The following is a 26,507-nucleotide window of genomic DNA, read 5'->3' as shown; positions in this document are numbered from 1 at the left end:
CCGGGCAGTGACACCTCGATCCAGATACCGTTGTTTTTCAATGCCATACCTAGTGTCAGCGCTAGTCATCGCCGAAGATTTTTTAAAAATATAATTACCTTTGTAATTTATGTAAAGCAGTTGGGCTAATAAGAACATAGCTGGGTAAATGATGTTATTACCCAGAGTTATATGCGCGTTTATGTATATGCATGTGTGTGTTATTTGTAGACAAGTGTGGAATTGAGAGAGATGATGGCAGTGAATCTTGAGATGATGGCCTCTGAAATGGGACTGAACAGTGTTGATGCAGTGGACTCTGTCGCTGGAAGTCTCAAAGTGATTACTCTTTACAAAGAAGAATTATCACAACAAACTATGGTAAGTTATATTACCCGTACCTAAGGTTCACTGTCAATCAGCACTGATTCAGAACAATTTCAGAGAAATTTCATGATTCAGTACTGATTCAGAAGGATTTCAGAACCAACTGTGAAGTGATTTCTGAATATATCTGAATCAGAGCAAATTTCAGAGAAAACATTCTGTATTCTTCTGAATCATAAGATAATTCAGAATGAATCAATGAATTAGCTCTGAATCAGACAAATTCAGTGCAACATGTGACCTGAATTAGACTCTGACTCAGTATTGAATTCGAATTAAAGTTAGGTACGGGTATGCAATTTAAAAATGATACTTCAAGACCTTTGATAAGATCCATAGTTGAGCTAAGACGCTTGTCTTGCAAGATCTTCCAATATTATAGAAGATAGCGATTATCTTGAATGATTTTTTCCAAACTTATATTGATTACGAGCGGATATGATACCCCGGTCGATGTCCTCAGAAAACTCAGGTTGATGTTCAAGACGGAAGTCATCTCTGATCCGACAATTCTAGACCGAAATAAGGCCATCTGATCAGACACAACCTTGCTCGCTATTTTCTCTGCTCTCAGAGAGCGAATGGATCCGCCTGCACTGTTTGGACTAAAGTGCAATAAAAACTTTGCCTGTTTCTCTCAGTGTGAACAACTCGACATGACCTCTGACTCGATTTCGCACTCGAATTCGTTTTTGATCAGGCTTATTTGCTCTCAAAATTGTCTCCGATGAAACTATTCTGCGCTGAAAATGGTCTCTGTGCTCGAAATTGTTTTTGACCAGACTAACATGTGACCAAATGTCTCTGACCAATACAACAATATTTCAGCTTGATTTTGATATTATAAGTTCATGTCATTAAAATTGTTTTTAAGCACAACGTTGATCTATAAAATTTTTTCAATAACTTTTAGGTACTGAAAATCCAAAATTTAAAACGTTGCCTTATTTTTCTTTTAATTCGACATTCTGTCACAATATCTGATAATATGCGGGTTTTCAAGAATTACTTTCTCAAAAGTTGTTCTTACCTACTTATACAAGTGAACAGCTCTCAGTTCTGATCAAAATCGACGCGGACACCAACGCAATGTGGTTACTTGTCCGACCGCGTAGGTGACGCTGGCATTTTGCAGAGCAATTAACTATTAATCAATCAGTTTTTTGGCTCTGATCAGAATTAATTGCGCTGAGGTTTTTTTAATATCAGAACGATTTGCGCTCAAAATAGTTTATGAGCAGATTCATTTTTTCTGCAAATTGGTCCCTGATCAGAAAGTTGCTTTTTGTTAAATTCAATCAGTAAAGTTTTCCTCGGATCGGATCAGTCTCTCGTCTTTCATGCGTATTTGAGTTCATCTAGAGCATTTGTTTTTGAGAGTAGAAGCAGCAGGTGAGCGCTCGAGCCGTGTTATTAGAAGTCAAATTGGGCTGGGACCACAGCCTCTGATCCGATTTACTAACCCGTGTGAAAGAATAAAGGATAAGAACAAATATCCAAATCAGGAATGAATGTCCGGAATGAAATAGCTCATAAGTCCTGCCAGATTTGGATAATATTTGCATAATATTGGATAATATCTCAAGCCCATGATAATTTTTCGTTTTCTTTATTCAGTGTTTTTCTTTTATACGGTACACATGTGTTCAATTGTGCCTATTTGCCTTTGCTTGAATTCATAAAGAACAGCTAAAAACTTTTATGACTTGCCCCTTAGATTTTGCGCCTTTTAGAAATTATCTCTTGTCTAATCGCTTAGTATCATCAATGACAGGTGTGGCTGGTTTCTAATGAGATATAAAAGAGCCCAATTAATGTCTCAAGATAATAGCTAGTGGTTTTCATGTCTTTGACATTAATTTTTAAAATTTTTCAAAATTTTTGAGCGAGTTTTTGAGTTCTGCAAATATTATTGTACTTTTGATGTCTTATTATTTAATCTCGTCGGCGACAGGTCTCTGATGCTGCTAATAGGGGTGAAGGTTATCATTTTGACCGTTTTTGTTCACAACTACTGCTTTCTGTGCCGTTGAAACTAATTGCTTCCAAAAAAAATTATCGAACTTTTTTAGTTTTGTGAGCTTTTTTTAATTTAGTCTTATCATCGATAGGTCTCATTAGTTGTTAAAGACGCTTCAATTATATCATTTATTTTCAGTTCAATGCTATTGTTTTCTGTGAACTATACGCTTTTTTGTTTTTTTTTTAAGAGTCTTTGTGATTTTTTTTAGTTTCGTTAGTATTTGTTGTACTTATTGCTGTCTTATCACTTAATCTCATTGAGTACAGGTCTCAACGATGGTCTTTTAGGACTCAAAAAATTGATGTCATTGTATCCTTCAGTAGCTGTTGTGTTCTGTTGTGATTTTTATACTCACTGTTATTAAAGAGTTTCTGCAACTTTTATTGAGATTTTTGTTTTTTTGTCTTACTTCTTTATATTATTAGTCAGAAGACTCTTCGACATTTAATGAAAATTTGCTTATGAGAAACAAAAGATTGTAGTTAGCAGTTTGATTTCATAGCAGTTGTTTTTTGATGTTGATACTGTCTTTCCAAAAAAATATAAAATTTGAATTATTCAAGTCTTGCTCGTTTTTGTTGTTCTGGTGTTGTTTTATTGCTTAGTCTTATTGCTAACAGCTCTCATTTGATTTTTAAAACGTATTTAATGATTTTCACGTCATAATTTAATAGAGTTTTTGAATTCTATTTCAGGACTTTTCCTGCACTGTTTTTTCAAATTCGCTTTACCTTTTGATCACGTTTATCATTTTACATAACTTACGACTTTCACGTTTGACTTCTGACTTACTTCACTCACTGTTTCAACTGAATGACTTTTAAATCCATTCACTCAATGAATTACGCAAGATATTGAATACAGTCAAGGTCAGAAGAGCAAAATCAAAAAGAGACGGGTTAAGTGATTGAGAATTAGGTTATCAAAATTCATTAGAGTGTTTGCTAGCTGACATTGGTATTAAGCTCATTGGCTTTCAGTTTAGAAGTTGAATTAAGTATAGTTTTGGACTCCAACTGAAATTGCAAGCCAAAATAGAACACTTTTTGACACTGAAAAAGTGTAGAAAAATTTTGGTTAATTTATCTCTTCTTTTTTTTCTTTTTCTGTTTTAATCCCAATGTGCATCAAGCGCGTCAACGGCGGCTATTTTCCGGCAATCTGGCAATCTACCGGCTATGTCTCCTTTTTTGCAGTATCAAGATGGCATCGTTCAAATATCGGAAACAGTATAAATGACTTTTTAAGGCCTCATTTCATGTTTTTGTATTTTTGAAACCGTTTAAGAACATACCACCATTGCATTTTTTAGCTTCAAAAATTAGAAAACTGGAAATTACAAGACAATAGAGTTGGCAAATGAGCCAAATGGAAATTTAAGTAAGTTTTGAATCTGTATATCACAGGAAATGGTTTTCCAAATTTTTTGGATTGCTAATCAATAGGGATGCAATTTATCAGTTGGATTGTCCAATTAATTGTTCCAAAGGGATATTCAATTTGAGATCACGTTGACCTCTGAAAATCTGGTCGCAGGGATCAATGTGGTTTTAAATGGTCTGTTTAGAGGTGATTTTGGTCTTTCACTCCGACCCGGATTGGAAAAAAAATACACTTTTCGAGCCTGATCACGCTGGCGCTGTAAACTTGAGAAGATCCCTCCATAATAAGCAAGAAAAATACTCCAAAAATTTGTAAACAGAGTTAAGAATCGTTAAACGACCCAGTCACGAATTGAATGCTGTAAAAAATACTGGAAATAATTATGGAAAAAAATACTTTGGCTAATAATCCATAAATTGGAGAAATTTGAATTGTGCAATTTGAATTTTAGAGTTCTGTTCATTCTGTGAGCATAATTGTTGCAGCCAGTTTGATCCAGTTTGCCCCTGAACTGGACCAGGGATCCCTGGAGACAATGACCGAGTCTGCAACAAGTGCCATTGCCAGTGTACTTATGGTTAGTTGCTACCATTCTGGAGAACAATTCTGGAACACAATTCGGGAAAAAAATCTCCCCAAAAGTTGTTCTAAAAATAATTTTTCCTTGCGACTATGCAATATTACCACCCCCAAATTAAGTTATTATTTTTTACTGTATCTAGCAGAGGGTCATACACTCTATTGAAAACAAGCGGGTTGTAATCATCATGATGAATACCTATTTCTTCTGGTGGCCGCCGTATTGGCCGACAGGGCGTTTAGCCGACAACCAAAAAATGAGAAATTTAACCCACAATTTAAGGAAAATTAGCAATAACGCTTATTCTAAAGCTGTGATTGGCCAATTTAAAACACTTTCGTAAGCCGACAAATACACCGCAGTTTTTTCATCAACTAGTGTAACGAAGGTCTATCCGTGGTCGGACCGTATTTTACCGCATCTGGCCATGCCTCGCGGGCCATGGACATGCCTCAGCGGCCCGTGGGACTTGATATGAATCTATCACAACCGAACTACTGATTTATAGACCAATTATGGACTTTTAATACCAATTATGATAAAAACTGTCGGCTAAACGCCCTGTCGGCCAATTTTTCTAGCACCATTTCTTCTATCAGCAAAAATTTTTATCAAATTGCATAAATATTGGATTTCTCCAAAAGGAAACAGATGTCTTATTACAATTGAGTGATCACACTAAAATTGAGCACCGTCAAACGAAGTAAAAAGTTATAATTTTAGCTAACGTTGTTTTCAAATAACAGCTGATCATTATAAAGGAAATTTTGGAGAAAAGTTAAAAATTTTCTTTGAGTCTTTTTTGCTCATTTTGTCTGGCTATAGGTCCAAAATTCATTTACTATTCTTCACTTTTTTTGCCTGACTCACGGTGCTTTTTTTCATAACTAATTTTTAACTTGACAAGCTCAACATTTTGACCATGAATGAAAATAAAAAATTTTTAAGAAAAAAAGTAGATGCGTTAGTGGCCAGAAGCAAAAATTTGAAAAAAATGGGATGCATGCGGTCATCAAAATTATCTGTATCATCTGATTCATTTTGGCCAACCTCAGTTCAAAGGACCGAACATATATGACGGAAGAAAAGTTCGGTATGTTCGATTTTCCAAGTAAGAAATTATCGGTATGTTCGGTCTCTTAGATTCGGTATGCTCGCTTTTACACGGAAGATAATCATCGTTTGGTCTCTGCAATTCGTTATGATTATAAAATTGCAACGTGTTTTGGTCATAAGGTAGTCATGATATGATAACGTTCTAACCACTGAAAATATGATAACGTTCTAACCACTGAAACGTTCTAATAAGTTTACCTCTCGGGGACAATTTCTTCAAATAAGTGCAAATTGATCGGTTTTCTTCTTTAGCTGGTTCAAAAAACTAGATGAACAAATACGAAGTTTTGTGGTATTTGTGATTTAAAACTTCTTTTTGGTCATCAAAGCATACACTGGGTATTGATATAATAATCAGAAATCTTGTACAAGATTTTTTTAAATCTTTTGTTGTTGCTTGAAACCGACCATGCCGAGGGTTTTTCTACGCTTAAACTCGAACATTTCGGATCTATAAACTTAGCATACCGACTATTTCATTCGTCTTAGACACCGCATACGACGTTTCTTTACCCTTAAAAACCAAACATACCGACCATATCAAAGAAAGAACGCTGAGGTTTTCATCTTTGTTTAAGAAAACGGAGGGTAACGACTATTTTCTTACATTTACAAACATCAGTTTCTGAACTAGGGCGAACTAAATCTAATAGAAAGATAATTTTTGTACAAAGCATATAAGCGTCTATTTTGATGGATCATTATCAAAATTATTATAACTATCTAATTTGGCACAACTTGTGTGCCAGGTCAGAGCATTGTCTGGCTCTCAAAAAACAGGGCTTTATTTGCTTTTTCTGTATTTTATTTACCTTTGTAAACTAGGATGGAGCTCAGGGGTTCAGTCGTGACTTATAACTTAAGGCTATCCGCCAATTAGTTTGAGACTGGCCAAAATAATTTATATACAATTAATGTAGAAAGTTGTATAGAGATTAAGAGACGTATCAAGTATCTAGAAGTTGAAATTTTAATGTTCGTTTCTTACAAAAAACTCTGGCTTTTATTATATAAAATTGCTTCTATTTTGGATAATCTTAATTGAAAAAGGTAGGAAAGTAGTGAAAACTGCTGAAACGTCGTGAAGAGAAAAGGAATGGCCAAAATTTAACATAAAATCATTAAGAATTAACTCGATAATTTAGCGCGATAAATCTTTGACTCAATTGACTTGCGAAGGCGAAAATCAGTTAAAATTTATTATTAAAAAAGGCCTCGGGTTGACCTAACTTACATACCATAAAACGGACCATATATCGTCCAAAAAATTCCATTTAAATTTCCGTTTTATAATCTTGTTATGGTAACTAAATTTTCATATATTGTCCAATTTTTTGACAATAAGTTTTTCAAAGAGAGCATTATTTTTTGCTCCCATGGCGATACTTGACTGAAACAGTGCGCCCTGCCATATATGACTCCTTTTATGGCTTGTAAGTTTCCATATACGTTCGTTTATGGTTAACAATTTTCCGTATATGGTCCGTTTCATGGTTAGTAAATTTGATGGGAGAAAAACCTAGAAATAAAATAAAGCTAACTTCTGTCGGAAAAGTCTCAAAGTCAATTTAAAAAACCAAATTATCCTGATTTTCCGATATGTTGTGCTTTTAACTAAATTTACAGTGCGTTCTGTCTGTTTCTAAACACTATATAAACACTTAAAGAAGTGTAGATGCCATTTTTCTGGAACATTTGTTCATCTTTTGGGATAAATTTTCCCCGTTACAACTGAGAAAATTTATCCCAAAAGATGACCAAAAGTTCCAGGAAATAGGCATCTAGACTTCTTTAAGTATATAGTATACTAATGGTCAGCCTTCTTGTAATCTGCCACCCAGGTTGATTCAAAGACCAAAACGACCAAACTCTCATCAGATAATATTCAACTGAACAGTGGGAAAGTTCTGCTCCTTTCCAGGGTCTGGAGTTGTTCTGACAGATGAAAGTCTGGATAATGGTCTGAATTGCGTGTGATAAAAAGTCTTGTTGGTCTGAAACAGTTTGATGACGATGGGTCACTTTGGTCTCAGATGATCTTATCAGAAAATGATAAGAAATAGTTAATTGTTTTCTCTCTTATTTAGGCCATAAAGTTGACGAGCATTGAAGAGAAGAAAGAAAGTGAAGAGAATAACAACACTTCTGCTACAGCTGATCAGATGCCAACTATGTTGTTAGTTATATTATACCACAACAATTAAACAAACATACAAACAAACGAGCACACATAAACACACACACACACACAAACATACACAAACAAACACACACACACACAAACACCCACACACACACACACACACACACACACACACACACACACACACAAACACCCACACACCCACCCACCCGCACACACACACACACACACACACACACACACACACACAAACACCCACCCACACACTCACACACACACACACACACACACACACAAACATACACAAACACACACACACAAACACACGCGCACACACACACGAACAAACACACACAAACACACACATACACACACACAAACAAGCGCACACACTCACACACACACACACACGCACACACACACAAACATACACAAACACGCACACACAAACAAACGCGCACACACACGAACAAACACACACAAACACACACATACACACACACAAACACACACACACACACACACACACACACAAACACCCACCCACACACTCACACACACACACACAAACATACACAAACACACACACACAAACACTCACACACACATACACACACACACACACACACACACACACACACAAACACCCACACAACAACCCACCCGCACACACACACACACACACACACACACACACACACACACACACAAACACCCACCCACACACTCACACACACACACAAACACACGCGCACACACACGAACAAACACACACAAACCACACACATACACACACACAAACATACGCACACACACACACACACGCGCGCGAACATACACAAAAACGCACAAACAAAAACACAAATACAAAAAAAAACACAAATCTACACATACACACAACCACACACACACACACACACACACACACACACACACACAAACACACGCACACACAAACGAACAAACACACACGAACACACACACATACACACACACAAACACACGCACACACACACACGCGAACATACACAAACACGCACAAACAAAAACACAAATACAAAAAAAACACAAACCTACACAGACACACACCCACACACACCTACAAACACAAACACACACGCACACGCATACACAAGCAGACACACATGAGTACACGCAAACACAAACACACACAAATACATACGCACACACACACATGCAAACACAAACACATACACACACACACAAACACTTAAACACACGAACATAAACAGACACACACAAATACAAACACATACACTCAAAACAAAAACACAAACACAAACACACACAAACCTACGCATACACAAACACCCGCACACATATAAAAACACCAACACACAAACACGCGCGCGCATGCGTAAACGCACACGCATACACTGCTGCTACTGCTGATCAGATGCCAACTATATTGTTAGTTATTTTATACCTCAACAAATAAACAAACATACACTAAACGAGCACACAAACAAACACACACACACGAACATACACAAAAACACACACAGACGCACAAACACAAGTACATACAACACACAAACACACACACACGCGCGTACACACACAAACACCTACACAAAAAAGCACACACACATACACGCACGCACATCCACATTCACCACACATACACACAAACACACGCACACACACACACACATGATCATACACAAACACACACAAATACAATCACCCACAAACAAACACATACGCACACATACATACATACAAACACAAACACGCGCGCCTTTAGCACACACGGACACACACACACAAAAAAACAACCACACTCACCACACACACACAGACACGACCACAAACACCACACAAACACACAAACACACGCTCACACTCAGAAACAAAGACACTTACACATACACCCAAGTACATCCACATTCACCACATATACACACAAACACAAGCACACACACACAAATACACACACTTGAACATACACAAACACAAACAAATACAAACAGGCACAAACAAAAACACAAATACAAAGACACACACACCCACACACACACTTACAAACTCAAAGACACACTCAAACACATACGCACACATACATACATACAAACACAATCACGCGCACACTGACCACACACAAACAACCACAATCACCACACAAACACACATGCAATTACACAAACACACAAACAAACGCACACACAAACAAACACACGAACACACACCACGCACAAACACACACACACAAACTCACACACGCACACTCACAAACACACACACAGTTGAAAACACACACACACACACACACAAAAACACACACACGCAAACACACAATACACACATGCAGGCACGCACACACACAAACATACAGAACACAGACAAACACATATACACACACAAATACACACAAACGCAAAAACACACAATCTCACACAAAAAAACACAAGCACAAACACATACACACACAAATGCACACACAAACACAAACAATCACACACATAAATACACACAAAAACACACACACACAAAAACACACAAACTCACACATACGAAGACACATACCCATTCTTATCACTTTTACGCAAACGCACATACACACATTCTTGCTCGCTTGCACGCACACACACAAACATACAGAACTCAGACAAACACAGACACACACACACACATACACACACAAACACACGTACACACAAACACACACACACAAACAAACGCACCACACACACCTACACACACACACACACAAACACACACAAACAAACACAAACATACAACAAACACACCTGCACACACAGACACACACGCACACACAGTCGCACACACACAAACAAACACACACAAACACACAAAACACACACCTACACACACTCATATGCACACACACACAAGCACACTTACAAACACACACACACAGTCGCACACACACAAACACACACACACACAAACGTTTACCAAACACACCTACACACACACACACACGAACACACACAGTCGCACACACACAAACATACACACAAAAACACACACCACACACACCTACACACACACACACAAACACACACACACAAACACACACCATACACTCCTACACACACAAACACACACACACACAGGGACAGATAACACAAACAAAAACAAACACACACACACACACACACAAACACACACACACACGCAAATACACACACAAACACACACACAAACACACACACGCACACACAACACAAACATACACCACACACCCACACATACACACGCACACACACAAACACACAACACACACACCTACACACACACACACACACACACACACACACACAGATAACACACAAAAACAAACACACACACACAAACACACACGCACACAAAAACACACACACACGCACACAAAAACACACACATACACACAAACACACACACAAGCACACACACAAACACACACACACACACAAACACAAACACACACCACACACACCTACACACACACACAGAGATAACACACACAAAAACAAACACACACACACACACAAACACACACAAGCACACACACAAACACACACACACACACACACACACAGATAACACACACAAAAACAAACACACACACACACACACACAAACACACACACGCAAACAAAAACACACACACACAAATACACACACAAACACACGCCAACACAAGCACACACACAAACACACACACACACACACACACACACAAACACACACACACACACACACACACGCACACAAAAACACACACACACACACAAATACACACACAAACACACACACACAAGCACACACACAAACACACACACACACACACACACAGATAACACACACAAAAACAAACACACACACACACACAAACACACACACGCAAACAAAAACACACACACACACAAATACACACACAAACACACGCCAACACAAGCACACACACAAACACACACACACACACACACACACACACACACACACACAAACACACACCACACACACCTGCGCAAACACACATGCTCACACACACACGCACTCTCTCACACACGCTTACGCACACGCACTTTTTATATGTACCAGCATTTACACTGCGTCTAAATATTTGAGTTTTTCTTTAGCCAAGAAGCCAAGTCTGGACTTCCACCAGCTCCAGTGGCCAAACTAACAGTATGTAACCTTTTCTGTACAGCATTCATTGCCAATTTCACACATTTTAGTCTAAAATATATCTTTCTGATAATTTCAACTGCTGATTATGATTTTATTGTAAAGTTTTATAGATTAAATCTATACCAAATCGCGGAATTGATTTGTGTCTTAATTTTGAGCTATCTTTTTCCATCGACATTAGTTATTCGTGCATTTACTGAACTAAACACATTGAGAAGTAACCCAATGCAAAACAAAGACAAAATATTGAGCTGAAACGCTCTTAGACGATTGAAACTATATCAATTTGGTATAAAAAAGATTTCGAATTTTGAAACCTTTGCTGTATTAACATGTAGTGAGCGAAAATTGCTCGCATATTTACATGCAAAGTAACTTTATATGTATCAGAATGCTTAGAACGTGTAAAAGTGGGAGTTTCAAAGATGAAAAAATACGCAGGGGGACTATAACAAAAAAGAACATACATTTTAAATTAATGTCTGCGCATACTTTTAAAATACCATAAACAATAGAAATTTCAATTCACAAGACTTTACGAAGACTCATATACCGTTTAAGTTTGCAAATATAACCTTGCGTAGTAAACTATCGGATCTTTTCCGTTTGTGCCCCCTCCCAGTACGTTATGCACCCCCCCCCCCCCCATTACAGAGCACGTGTCAATATGTACCCACTAAGCTGGGGGGGGGGGGCACAAACGGAAAAGATCAAACTATCAATTGTATTTAAAAAAATTGCCTGAAATTTATTTTTTTAAAAGCCGGAGAAATTGGTGATCAATTTGATTCAACTACCAATAATTTTGAGTTAAAGTGACACGTGTTTTTTGCCAGAACTATTTCGAGCTCTGAAAAATAAACCGGCCATTGTTTAAGGAAAGATTATCTTAATATTGAGATAAAATAAGCGCAGGGTTTTCATGTTATTCTCAAGTAGCCGAAATTTCAAAAACTAATTCATAAATCACTTTCTTAGTGAGATATCTTGACAATTCTTCGGCTTGTCTTCCAGTCTTTTTTGAAGTTTAGCAGATGGACTGAGAAAATGGTAGCAGCTAAAAGGTGCCCGGACTTGAGTCTCAGAGCATTTCAGCGCTGAACCAGCACATTTCAAGTGTAAAAATTTAATTCAGTTCTGAAACATTGCATCTCCAGAGTATTTTAAGTATCCTTAAGTGCAGTTCTTATTCATTATGATTATATTGAGGTCATGGAATTAGCCCATGTAAACTTATCCTGTACAGTCTGAAAATTACTCATATCCCAAAATTAATTCTGAGCAGAATAATGTCATACTTTTGTAGCTTAAGCTGGTAATTACTGTATTAGTATACACACTATTCATATATAAGCTAGTTTGTGGGCAATTACCACAAAACCCATTAAGCTTAGTGGTTAGGATTTGATACGCAAACTAAATATTACAAGTACCGTAACCTTTTATAGTTTCATACCTCGAAAACAAAACTGACACTGAAACTAATGAACGATTCGAAAGTACAGGTGATTCTGTTCATATAAGAGTCAAAAAAGCAATCTTATCAAACGGAGAAACCAAATTGACTTTCGATGGAACCAAAAATACTCCTGGGAAAATTCTCAAAGTTTAGTTTACTGTTTTCAACAAGGCATAGTGTCTCTCTCCAAAAAGGCTTAGAATCTTTCTCAAAATTTAGCGTTTTCAGAGGCGCTTATAGTTGATACAGGTATCCATGACAACAATTATTTTCCTGACGACAAGCTGAGAAGTAACCAGACCTCTGGCGCGGTTTCTATCCATGAGTGGCCCAGAAAGTTCCAAAAACGTCAATCAAAGAACGAATGTGATCAAACAGATAGCCATTAATTGACCTCTTTAACTATAACTAAAAATACTTTTAAATCATGTTTGTTTTACTGTCTAAAAAAGAAAACCCTTGTAGGAAAAACAAAAATTCCCAGAAAACAATGATCTGTTTCTTCAAATATTATATAGCCAAGGGATTCAAACTCTAGGTCTTTAGCTACTTGTATTTAAAATTTCAAGATTCTGACAAAACTTCTTTTCGTTCCTGAAAGCTGTTGACTTATCAAAAACTGAAAAGCGAATTACTAAAATTTTGGTAGAAATTCTGTATCTTGGGGAAAACATGTATCATTCACTAAAGTATATTGGTTCTAATTAGCTGTTTAGTTTAGTTTTTTTTACCCTTCGTTGAACAAAATAAATAAAAAACAATGCGTCTCTCCTGTGACTTCTGCTAAAGTTGATCTAATATTTAAGTCTTCAATTTTTTGCATAGAGAGGGCAAAAATACTGTTCATGGACCACGTTAAAATGCGTTTATCGTTTTGAAGTTTTGGCTGAAAAATTTTTAAATGATTGAGAATTAAGAACCAGTCTTCCATATTCTGGCAATTTATTAAGACAGAAAAATAGTATACGCCTGCTCCTAGAGCTCAAATGAATTTTCGTCAATCAATATGGATAACGTGGAGTTATTTCTTGAATTTTGGGTTGCATGGTAAATAAGCCTCATTTCTTGAATTTTGGGTTACATTGTAAATAAGCCAGAATACATAATCACATTTTGAGTTTCTTATTGGTGAAAACAGATAAATATTGTCACCCTGCCAAGAAATCTCCTCATCCTAAATGTCACCTCAATTCTCCGTATTTGAAAAAAACCAGCCAATTATATTTCTATAAATATAAATTTGGAATAAACATTTGGAAGTTGAAACACACACTTCATAACTGATGCGTCCATTCTAAAGTAAGATCTAAAAAAAGCAAGACATTTATAAGCAAAAAAATTTGATCAAACTATTGACTCAAAATTATAACAAAAACTAAGAAAATACTTCATCCAATATAATGCAGCTTCCCGGACTTGAGTCTCAGAGCATTTCAGCGCTGAACCAGCCCAATTCAAGAATAAAACTTAATTCAGTTCTGAAACATTGCATCTCCAGAATATTTTAAGTTTATGTGCAGTTTATCTTCATTATGATTATATTGAAGTCATAGACTTCGCCCAGGCTAAACTTATCCTGTATAGTCTGAAAATTACTCATACCCTAAAATTAAGTCCGAGCAGAATATTGTCTTACTTTTGTAGCTTATAACTGGTTATTACAATAGTAGAATACACACTATTTATACTTAAGCTAGTTTGCAGCAATTACCACAAAGCCCATTTAGCTCAGTGGTTACGACTTGCTGCGCAAATTAAATGTTATAAGTACCCACGCGGAAGTTCGAATCGCATATAAACCAAACCTCGTTGGCGCGAGCTAGGCTGAACATAATTTTTTTCATGCAGTAGATTTTACTCAAGAATCAAGATTGGCCCGTGTCAATTGGGACATGAAGAGGGTACTGGCCATCCTTAAAAAACAGAATGTATCTCTACTGATTCAGCGCTGATTTACTCTGCCACCAACCTCCGGGTTGAGAGAGAACAATCTATTGTATATTGTGCAAAAGATAAACTTGAGAAGAAGTTCTACTTGTTCCACGTAAACTTGGCTGGAGAAAAGAAGCCTCGAGGAACAAGGAAGAACGAGAAAATGGGTTATAACAGATGCCCAATTTCGAGAGCTTACGACCAGCTGGTATAATGTTAGCACAGTAAGTTTGCAAGTCAGAGATGCTGGTTTGAATGCAGTACTGCTCCATATTCATATTATTGCACCTACCTAAACCCCCTAACACAGAGCGGGCAGGATCTTGCAAAACGAGGCATCATCTAGCAGGATTTTTAGGCAAGCTTTGGTACATAATGCAACCGCAAATTCTCAACCTGAAAATTGCGGTACTAAATACCTGAAAATACTAAGGTCTATTTTTGTCTATAACACATAATTTCTAAAATGCTGTTGAGGACTTTAATTATCAAGCCTAAACATATTGAAGAGAATAGCTCAAAGTACTTCTCGAAAACGGAAACTGAAAATTCTGTTTCACAGGTAGCTTTAGTTTGGTGAGCAAATATAGGCAAATGGTTCCTCCCCTATACCCACTTCTATGGTATAATGGATAGTTCTATCTCTTGTACGCTAAACAGTCCCTATTTTGCGCTCAGTCATTGATCAAAAAATACTATATCTGTTCATTTCAGAATTAAATCAAATTTGCCAAATTTTTGAGCTCGTTATCTCTCCGAGCCTGATTCGTTCTTCTTTCTGATTGGTGGAAATGACTTTCCATTTTAGGAGATGACTTTCGAAATGATAAGTACGACAGACACAGTATTACGGGCATGTCAGATAAACAAGCAGGGGGGAGAGCCAGACACAGTTTTGAAAACTGAGAATATTGGGATTGTCCTAATGAAGGGAAGCAAAGAAACCATAACTGGTGAAAACGGTTAGTAGAATTCTAGATCCCCCAGTCCAGCTAGTGGGCATATAAATTGTAAATTGTACCCCCCCCCCCCCAACACACACACACACACACACACACACACACACACACACACACCCACACACACACACACACACCCACACACACACCCACACACACACACACACACACACACACACACACACACACACACAGGCGCACGTGATATCTTTTACATAGTAATAAAAACACTGGGGGAGGGGGGAGAGAATTTTCAATTAAAAGCTCAGAAAACTTTCATCAATCTATTATTCTTTCTAATAAAAAATTGATCTCTTAAAATAGAATTATATAGTTCGCTCTATATACTACTTAGATTTGGGTTCGGAAGAATCTCAACATAGACAAAGAGGCTCTGCTTGACCAGGGAACTGCAAATATTCCTGTAATTCAACTGTCCAGGAAAAGAACTCTCCGGTATTGGATCAAAAATGAAAGAGGGTGCAAAAACAAAATACGCACTCTTGTAAATTATGCTCTTTTAACTGCTGCTTCCGACCTTATTTGTTAACAGTTTCAGTGTGTGACTTTAAGGCCTCGTTCCAAAAACTAGTAACTTGGTAGTGTGGAATGCAGCAGTCAAAGCTATATCCATTTAGAGTTAAATATCAGGTCAAGAAAAAACACAGTTTGATCCTGTGTATGGAAACTCAGTCAAATATCAAACAAAAATCTGATAAGATTTTTTTCTGGTTCACGGTCAGAGGTCAATACGCATTTTAAACTCATGATAATCTTAAATACAAGTTATTGTGGCATACAAAATTGGATTTGAGAAGTTTCAATCCAAATTGGATTGTGTTTGAAATAGTCTGAAGTGTCTTTATAGATAAATTACCATTTACACTAAGTAGGTTCTCAATTTATTTAATCCTGTAAAGCTGACTTTTACTTGGCAAAAAACTAAGAGAATTATAAACATTTTCTTTTTTTTTTTAAGTTTAATTGCTGTCAAACAAATTTGTAGCAATTATATTAGTCGTGCTGGCCTTGTTTATGCAATTATTTGTTCTACCAATTTCTTCTGATAGTATTTCTCGTCTCAGCATTTGAATTTTTGTCCTCAAAAAGTGGATAAAGAATTAAACAGAGGGCATCAAGCCACTGAGCAATTCTGAGGCTTCACTAGTCTCTAATTATGCAGTTAACAAAATCTGTTGAGCAGCCATAGAATCATAGGTTGGAGGAAAGATGGTTCTGTACAATTTAATACTCTTTGCCTTGTTTGGAAAAAAGTCAAAGGATCATTTCACAAAGGCTTAGCAAATGTTTTTAGTGTGTTAGGAAACACAACACAACAATCAGTTTGTAGAAAACGGCTCTTGTCATATGTATTGTCTAGATTAAAAAATATTTTCTAAATGCGGTTTTTATATATTTTGAAAAAATATTTTCAAACGAAAAATAAAAAAGCAGCCTTTACTTTACATAGCCATAATTCTTACAAATTCAGTCAATCATCAAACTATATCAGCTCCTCTACAAGGCTACGTATATATCTTGCCCAGTTAAATAGAGCAGATTCTTCAAAACAAAGTTGCAGATTTTAAACTTTCCAAACTGGTGTTTTTAGCAAGTTAACCTGATTGGAGAATAAGTCACTTCGTATTATTGGCTTATATTTCAGCTGGTCTAAGAACTCGGACGTCTAGGAACAAATAAAGTTTCTGAGGATTTATTATGTTTGACCCTCCGTGTTTTTATGCTCCCCAATTACAATTTATGTATAGTGTGTTGTTGTACAGGAACGCTACTATGTAAAAAATGCCGCATGCGCCTGGCGGTAAAAGTTGTATGCCCAGTGACTTGGGAGCCGAAACAGAATAGATCAAATTTTGAAACTTTTTTTTGACGGTAGCAAAAAAATTGTGACGCAAATCTGACAAAAGTTGTAATCTGCTGCCAAAGAACAACAGTGGGCAAGGTGTAGCCCATGCATGTCGGTCCGAAAGAAGCTATTAAACCAGGTTTTCGGAAGAATCACCAAATTCGGCTTCCATGAAGCAAGCTGATTAGCTTGGATCTCTGAGATCAAATTACAGCATTACCAGCATATATATTCAAAGTTGGAAGCCGGAAGACCCTTACTGGTGCAATGCCTGGTTCTGTCTGCTTTCCGTTTCCCCTTCCATATCAGACAACTCTAATTTTAACACTTGATAACACTATGGCTCCGCTGGTCCGCATTGGGAAAGGGGATCGGTCGTTATTTTTCTTGATTCTTAACTTTAAGTTTCAATTCGTTTGGTTGCACATGTTTTGTTTCTCAAGTTACACATTTTAAGCAAAAACATCATTTCCTGTTTTACAACATCTTCATCATCTCCATGACTTTTCTCGTTACAACTTTTGGAATGCAACTCAAGTTTTAAAAAGGCGGTAGAGCTCAATGAACGCAAGAAGTTAATCTTTAGCATTAAAAAAATTTGCTACGTGGTTGTCAGATTTTCTTGAGACTGGTCTTTCGACAAGAAGTAATGGATCTTTTCAGTTTGTACCCCCCCCCCAAGTGCCCTATGCACCCCCAGTTACAGAGCACGCGCCATTACAAATTATGGTACGCGCGTCTAGGGAGCAAAAATATGCAAAAAAATAAGCTGGGAGGGGGTGGGCAAACGCAAAAGAACCGAAGTAATTTTCAGGAATCGAGAAGAGAGTTTCGGCGATAGGAATGGTGTTGGCACCGACAGTGGTTCTGCCCCGATACGACTACTTGAAAGACGAAGCCAGAAACTGGCCATCGAACCGTCTTATCTCCATGAATGTAAGTTATTGCATTTCTTTTCCGATCAGAGGACGTTGTTTTTGAGCACTTTACTAAATTACGATGCATTTAACTTCACCCAAACACCTTTGGTAAATTGACCAGATATTGCAGAACATTTTACCTGGAATTTGCAATTATATTGCTCGTTGCTTGAAAACTTTTTTGCAGGTAAACTTGAAAGTGGAATTACCGACAAACTGGCAGATAAATTTCCTGCACCTCAATTGAGTCCTCAAATCTTGTAATTAATAAACCTTTCTACTTTTATTCTACGTACGATTTTTGTTTGGGTAAAATCTGAGCAACCTGGCAGTGAAATGCAGAGGTAAATTCCCATTATTTTGAACCTGACCATAGAATTTAATATATCTCATTTGCAAAAGTAACTTTGCATAATCCGGTTATTATATTTGCAATACCGATTATCCCGTAATACGCAATGAACAAATTGCAAAACCCTATAAAACTCAATAACAAATCAATAATAAAAGAATTAACAGGTAGTTTTCAGGTGATTTTTATTAGCCCATCTCAAAAGATCTTTTTTGCAGGTAAAGAAAGCTGCATGATATATTACCCAATACGAGGTGTTTCTAGTTGTTTCCGCTAATTACCCGATAAATTTTTGATCTATAAATCTGAAAAAAGCAACACTACATGAAATTTCTGGCCCCACATAAGTAAAGGCAGGAATACAAACGAAACAAACTTCTGCTCACTTCAAACTCATTGGATTGAGTGGATTGAATAGAGACCAAAACTCTATCAAAATTCCGAAACATTTCGTTGGTTCAACCTCTTTTTGGTAATTTTCCGTTTCATCTTCAAGATGTTTCATTTTGTCTGCTGTTACTTTCTCCCGTTAACTCCAATATTGGCGATTATGTGGAGCGATCGACGATAAGGTCTTTCAAGTTGGGAAATGTAACTTTGCTCAAATAATCACTCAAAAACAGCACTATGAAACAAACAGCACTAAGCGTTATCCAGACGACGTCAAAATTTGTCATTTCTAAATGCGCACCCCATAATAACCTTTAACTATAACACTTTTAAACTCATGACTAAATTACGGACCCTCCCCACCTTCAGTAAGCAATTTCGTGCATTGATGACACTCAGTATGCTGGCTGAATGCTTACAATCTATAACGCCTCATTGCTCTGTCAAAAAAATTTGCCCCGGCTTGTATTTAAGATTAACTCGAGACTAAGTTGATTTTTTTGGTTCAGCTTTTAAGCATCAATTTTTTCGAACACGCACTATGATCTTCACAATGAATCATCCCAAAAAAATAAATGTCCACTCGAAAAATTTATTTTAATTTTTTCACACTTTTTGAAAAATTGTTATTTTAAACCCCTAGCAACTTTATTCTTTTTTTTTACTTCAAACTAAAAATATCAACAGTTTTTTTCTGAACAATGAAATTGGCTGCTCCTCGTGATAAATGATCCCACAATTGCAGTTTTTTGAAAATGAAGTTTTCAATCGTTGTTCTTTTTTACCATTCCCAATTTTTCCGGCGTTCTAGCAGACCATAAAACTGCTCTGGTGTCAATTGATAACGTCTTTTTCACCTCATTCCTCGAAAAAAAATCACTGATGACATTCTTAAGTGAATCAAATGAGTGTGTTAATTGTTTTCAAGCCCCGCAATTAAAAACAATTTAAGGGAACAGATATTAACAATCAAGCTAAGAATTGATTCAAGCGCGAAGGAGCACAAATGTTTTTCAGTTAGTAATTTCGGGCTTTGCGATACTATTCATAGACAGTTTACATAATTATAGACAGTTTACATAATAGACAGTTTACATATCATAGACAGTTATCATAGACAGTTTACATAATAATTTAAAAAAAATTTTCAGCGTTGATGCAGAAATCTACGATAGCATTTTGCCAGCTCTTTCTTGTTTTCCTTTGCACTAATCTTAGGCTCACTGGATGTGTTCGTACTTGTGATTGTATCTCCAATGCTTTAGACAGCTTAGAAGTTTTGTAAAGCATGTTTTTTATTTTGTTGCGTAGCTCAGCTTGTTGCACCAGCTCAGCTTTCACTACACTGCCCGGGCCAACCACCCAGAGCATTGCAGTACTGAACCATTGTAAATCCAGAGACTGTATACAGACTGTTTTATACACGTACAGATTCTATTCAAACCAAAATCTACACTGATCAGTGTCTTTTTCAGAATAAAAGTGTACTTCTGATTTTTATCATTATTTTAATCTTTTCATAACTATTATCATAGAATTTTCATTTTAATTAACATTATTTTAAAACTCTTGTTAGCCCAAAAAACGATTTTGTTTTAAACTTGTTTCAGATCTCATTGTCAGCCTAAAATACACTGTTTTCAACCTGTTTCCTTGCTGCTTGTGCATCACACCACAGGCATATTCACAACAATTTACATCACACCACAGAGATAATCACATTGTTCTCGAATTTCAACCTTTTTTGTTTACTTAGGACAAACAATGATTTTATCCCGAGAGCTTGACAAATTATTCACTACCAAAACAAAAAACTGTGGCCACGGATACTTAGAAAACTTACCATTTCTACACTTTTGCGCAATTATGCTTCTTACATTTTATTTTTTCTGTTTACTATTTTGATCACACAAAAAATAGAGACAGTAGCCGAGACGAGTAAACTTCAAAAATTAAAAAAGTGTTCAACGTCAATATGCTCCAAATAGAAAATTCATCCACTTTTTATTTTTGAAAACATCTCGAGCATTTCAAGCTCCTCGCGCTGAAATGTGACTGCATTCCAGCCCTGGTAAAATTTTAGGGTCTGACAAAAAATACGCCAACAATAGATGATGCATTTTAGGTTTGCACCAAAATTATTGGATACTGCAATTATATCTTTGTATCAATCAGAAAGATGATGGGTATTGCAACTATGATAGCTTGGTTTTAAAAAATAATTAATATTTGCTCCGACCCCTCTTGAGGGGGGAGGAACTAAATACTCAAATGGGTTGTTTTGTTCAGACAATTTAGCTTGATCGATAAATTCATCGTACAGAGTTGAGAACGGTATCAATAGAAAGCCTGTATAGCGTAGAATATTGTACTAAAATAGTTTTTTTCATTTTAATTTTTTAAAGGAGTTATCGAGGTTTAAACTTTTGAGAAAACAGAGTGAATTCCGTTAATTTTATTTAAATTTTTCGGAAATTTTAACTAAAATTTTGCTATTTTCGCTACAATTTGTTAAATTTTATAAGAAAGTGTTGTTAATTTTAATTTTCAAGACAAAAAAATTATTTATTAAGAAATACTGTCGGCTGTTTTTCTTTAAATTTTTTTGTCATTTTTGTCAAAAATTCTGGCTAAAAATTTCAAAATTCAAACTTTTTCATCAAAAACAGTACGAAATCAGTCTCTTCAGTCCACTTTGATTAAATTTGCGGGAAGTACACATCCAAACACCACTAACACAATTTTTGTAGACTCAAAAGGGATCAATTTTTACTTCAACTTCCGTTGCAAGTGCTCCGTAATTGAAATTTCAAATTTTGCCGATTGCCAACTTAACTCGTTGATTATCAAAAACGAAGCATTTATTTTTGATTTTTAAACTAACAAAATATCGATATTTATAACATTCGAAAAAATAAGTGTTCTTAATGGACAAACAGCATTAGCAGAGCGAGTTTTGGACCATTCTTGGGCTGTTACAAACCAAAAAATATTTGGATTGTATTCAGTCGGACTTTTATATTTAAAAAAATTGATTTTTTATATAATAACTAAATAACAGAACATTTCAAATCAAAGCTCACTGCTGACAGGTCCAATTCGTTTCCTAAAGTGCTCCAATATACTGTACCAAATGTGTTACTTGAAAGCTTATGGCCGTTTTGACTTGATAAAATATATGATTTTTAAATAAGTAATTGCTCATTGAACTTTGCCTTCACTCTTCTCTTATTTTGGTCAACTTGTAGCTTAGGGTCAGCAATGAAAGAATGCCTCTTTTTTCCACTAAATTCCAATGCAATCTTTATTGCTGTTTTACACCTTAAAATAAAGTTTCTTGGCTTTGATACTACTAGAGTTAAAACTTTTTTTATTTTCAGGTACTTGCCCATTTTTCAAGTTTTCTAGTTTTCTCACATTATTACGTTTTCGACAGTTCATATATCACATAAGTGGCGTCCAAAATAAGACACAGTTGATAATATTTTCAAGGATATAGACTCGGGTTTTATCGGCTTCGACAATACTCTCTTCAAGAATTTAATTGAATTTTTTAATTTTGTCTTTAACTGTCGTTTTTACTTTGTCCTTTTAGTCGTTTGAAATGTCCTGTACAATGACCCGGCTTCATTGACTTTTCATGGAAAATAGGTGGGCCGACCTTCTGATATTAGCAGATAGCTGATGGTTTTCATTACTTTGAAAACAATTGTTTTCCAAAACAAAAAAACACTTCTCAGCTTCGCTATTATGTTCACTTTATTGTCTGTTTGTTACCTAATCTCGTGAATTCGAAAAAATGAGTATTACTTCATTTTAACTTTTTTCTTTTTAGTCTACTCGTTTCCTGGTTTCATTACTGAGAGGTCGCATAATAAACTATATGTGTTCGAAGAAGCTGCAATCAAACATATTTTGAGTGCCAAAGTATGGCTTTACGGCTTCGAAAGTGTTTTCTGGCCAAATTTTACTGATTTTTTGTTTGTTGTCTATTTGATGATCTTTTTATACCCGTATAAAATTTGGATACCGGCAGTTCGTAATTCCCATTCTCATAAACACTGGTAAACCTATGGGATATTTTAGTTGATTTCTAATGGTTCTCATTAATTTGAAACTAATTGTTTTTGAAAAAAAATGATCGAATTTTTCTAATTTACTATTTTTGGTCTCTATTGTCTTATTGTTACCAAGCCTTAATATGGACTGGTCCCATATCTTTTTTGGTGATTTACAACTTATTTAATTTTAGTTTTATCTAATGCTATTTTGACTTTGTTATTAAATTTTGTTTCTAAAAACGGACAAAATTTTTTTGCTGTAATTATTGTTTGTTGTCGTTGTTATTTGATTTTGCTGATTGTCTTGACTCGTTTTCTTAATATTGGCATATCTCGTCAATCTAATGCATCATTTTTTACTCCACTGAGTTTTTTGCTTTGGAGGCAATCTTTTCGTTCATACACCAGTTTTTCTTTTAAAATACTTGAGTTTTGGGGATTTCTAACTGTTCTTCTTTTTGTAGACAAATTTGCCCAAAATGTGGATGAGCGGGTTTGAAACTTTAATGTGCGATCGCACATTATCGAGCCTCCTTGTTAGCTTTTTAATTTCAATTGTCCGGTACAATAACAAATAGAATTTACCTGAAACTTTGTACAAGTTTTCTCAAACATTATTCAAAACGCGTACGCAGAATTAACCTATAAAAATGTACAAGATTTGAGTTCTCATCTGGTCTAGAGACAGTTTTTTTGGCGATTACTTGCAAAAAACATTTCATGCAGTGAACGTTCTGCAATTTCTGGCCAGTTTACCTGAATTTGTTTAGTGAAGTTTAAATTCTTTTACGAATTCCCAGGATTTTAAACGTATTACAGATTGGTCTGAGCGGAGGGAGTGTCGGTTGCACTAAAGTCGCATATAAATTTTGGAGCGAAGAAAGCGCACAAAAACCTGGATTCTTCAAAAGTCTGATCAATGGTTGTTTTTGTCTGGCGCTGTCCGATCAGAAAACAAACTCTGATCTTTCAGTCTTTTCGCACCTTGGTAGAATCTGAATTAAATACGCGATATTTGAGTAATTTGTATATATATATATATATATATATATATATATATATATATATATATATATATATATACGTATCTATATATATATATATATATATATATATATATTTATGTATATATATATAATATATTTATATATATATATATATATAATATATATATTTTATATATATATATATATATATATATATATGTATCAGACCCAAAGCAACCGGCTCAAAGGGATCGGGGAGAGTTCCCATATATGTTTCCAAATAATAGAAATAGAAAGAATATATTCTTTCTGTTTCTATTATTTAGAAACATATATGGGAACTCTCCCCGACCAAGGGCATAAAAAGGACTTTTTTCATTTTATTTCCGTTTTAGTTCTAGTTAGTTCAATAACAAATGGAATTTACCTGAAAATTTGTGCACAATTACTGTAATTGTTCCAAAACATGTATGCAGAATTAATCTATATCTATAAGGATGAACAAGGTTTGAGGTCTCAACTGAATTAAAGACAGTTTTTTTGACGATCACTTGCAATAAACTTTTTTGAATTGCGTTCAATTGAACGTTCTGCAATTTGTGGTCAGTATACTTGAATTTGTTTAGTGAAGTTTAAATTCTTTTACAAGTAAATTGAAAATGTATTACAGATTCTGCAGGTCTGAGCAGAAGGAGTGTCGATCGCACTAAGGTCACATATAAATTTTGGATCGAAGAAAGCCTACAAAAACTGGCTCTTCCATATGAGGTCTGATGAGAGGTCTGATGAGAGGTCGTTTCTGTCTGGCGCAGTCCAACCAGAGAACAAACTCTGAGCATTCAGTCTAATCAGAGGTGTTTTCGCAACCGGGTAGACTGTAAACTTAAATACGTGATTTTAGAGTGATTTATATATAAGGCCCAAATCTACGGGGAAGAGGTCGGGGAGAGTTCCAATATATGTTTCCAAATAACAGAAAAAATGATCAACCAGACCCGGGTCGAGGTTTTAGGGTAAATTTTTGTAAGAAATGCGGTGAATGCGGTGAATTTTTGTAAGAAATGCGGTGATTGCGGTAAATGCGGCGAAAATAAATATTTCACCGCTTTTCACCGCATTCCTTGTGATGAAAAGCCGTGAAATCGGTGAATGCGAGAAATGCGAGAAATGCGGTGAAAGCGGTGAATGCGGTGAAAAAAAAATCACCACATTTCACCGCATTTTTTCACCGCCAAACCTCGAACCGGGGAGCTAGAAACGGGACTACTGCACTTTGTTCATTTCTTAGTACCTGAGCTTTCCGATTCCGCTTCTGTTCGGCACTGAGGATGACGTCTACCTTGACAACTCCACTCTCTTCCGAATCGTCAGTTCAGACGAGGAGGGACCAATTCAGATTCCTGAGGCCAGGAAGGCCATCGATCTTCACATTCCCAAGGATGAGTCAGAACTGATCAGGAAAAACAGCAGGATCGAGAAAGGCTGGATTGAAGCGGTTAGTTTTGATGGAGTAGGTCAATTTCCAATGATGAGGTCTTTCCCGTATACAACCCCCACTCCCTCCCCGCGTTATGATTTTCTATAATTTCATGTGGGGTGTTAAAAAGAAAGACCCCTCTAATGAAGTCTCTCAACGGCAGTGTTTTCCCCCGAGGCAGAAAATGGCCACCTGTAATTGTTGTTTCCACCTTTTTTTGTTTTTGATCGAGATTATTGATGTGCCGGTTTTTAATACCAGATCTTTCGATTGCCATATTCTAGAAGGCCAGATTTTCCTATATACATGAAACTTTTCAAATTTACAAGTTT

At 36.1% G+C, this 26,507-nt stretch overlaps 1 protein-coding gene across 1 annotated transcript in view; it reads left to right on the top strand.

The window, feature by feature from the left end:
- LOC142356257 (uncharacterized) overlaps positions 1 to 26,266 on the top strand; it is a gene marked incomplete at its 3' end in the record, with an annotated part of 60,574 nt that extends 34,308 nt beyond the window's left edge. Inside the window, exons 15-21 of the mRNA XM_075408202.1 lie at positions 211 to 360; positions 4,224 to 4,349; positions 7,556 to 7,644; positions 11,721 to 11,769; positions 15,972 to 16,125; positions 18,804 to 18,925; positions 25,987 to 26,266. Coding sequence (XP_075264317.1) covers positions 211 to 360; positions 4,224 to 4,349; positions 7,556 to 7,644; positions 11,721 to 11,769; positions 15,972 to 16,125; positions 18,804 to 18,925; positions 25,987 to 26,266 — 970 coding nt within the window. The remainder of the gene's footprint in view (positions 1 to 210; positions 361 to 4,223; positions 4,350 to 7,555; positions 7,645 to 11,720; positions 11,770 to 15,971; positions 16,126 to 18,803; positions 18,926 to 25,986) is intronic.
- Positions 26,267 to 26,507: the final 241 nt, after the last annotated feature.

The sequence above is a fragment of the Convolutriloba macropyga genome, unplaced genomic scaffold, assembly GCF_964194025.1.
Source record: "Convolutriloba macropyga unplaced genomic scaffold, txConMacr16.3 SCAFFOLD_1137, whole genome shotgun sequence".
NCBI lineage: Eukaryota > Metazoa > Xenacoelomorpha > Acoela > Convolutidae > Convolutriloba > Convolutriloba macropyga.
Note: the sequence above shows the minus strand (reverse complement) of the source record. Positions and strands in the feature narration are given on the sequence as shown.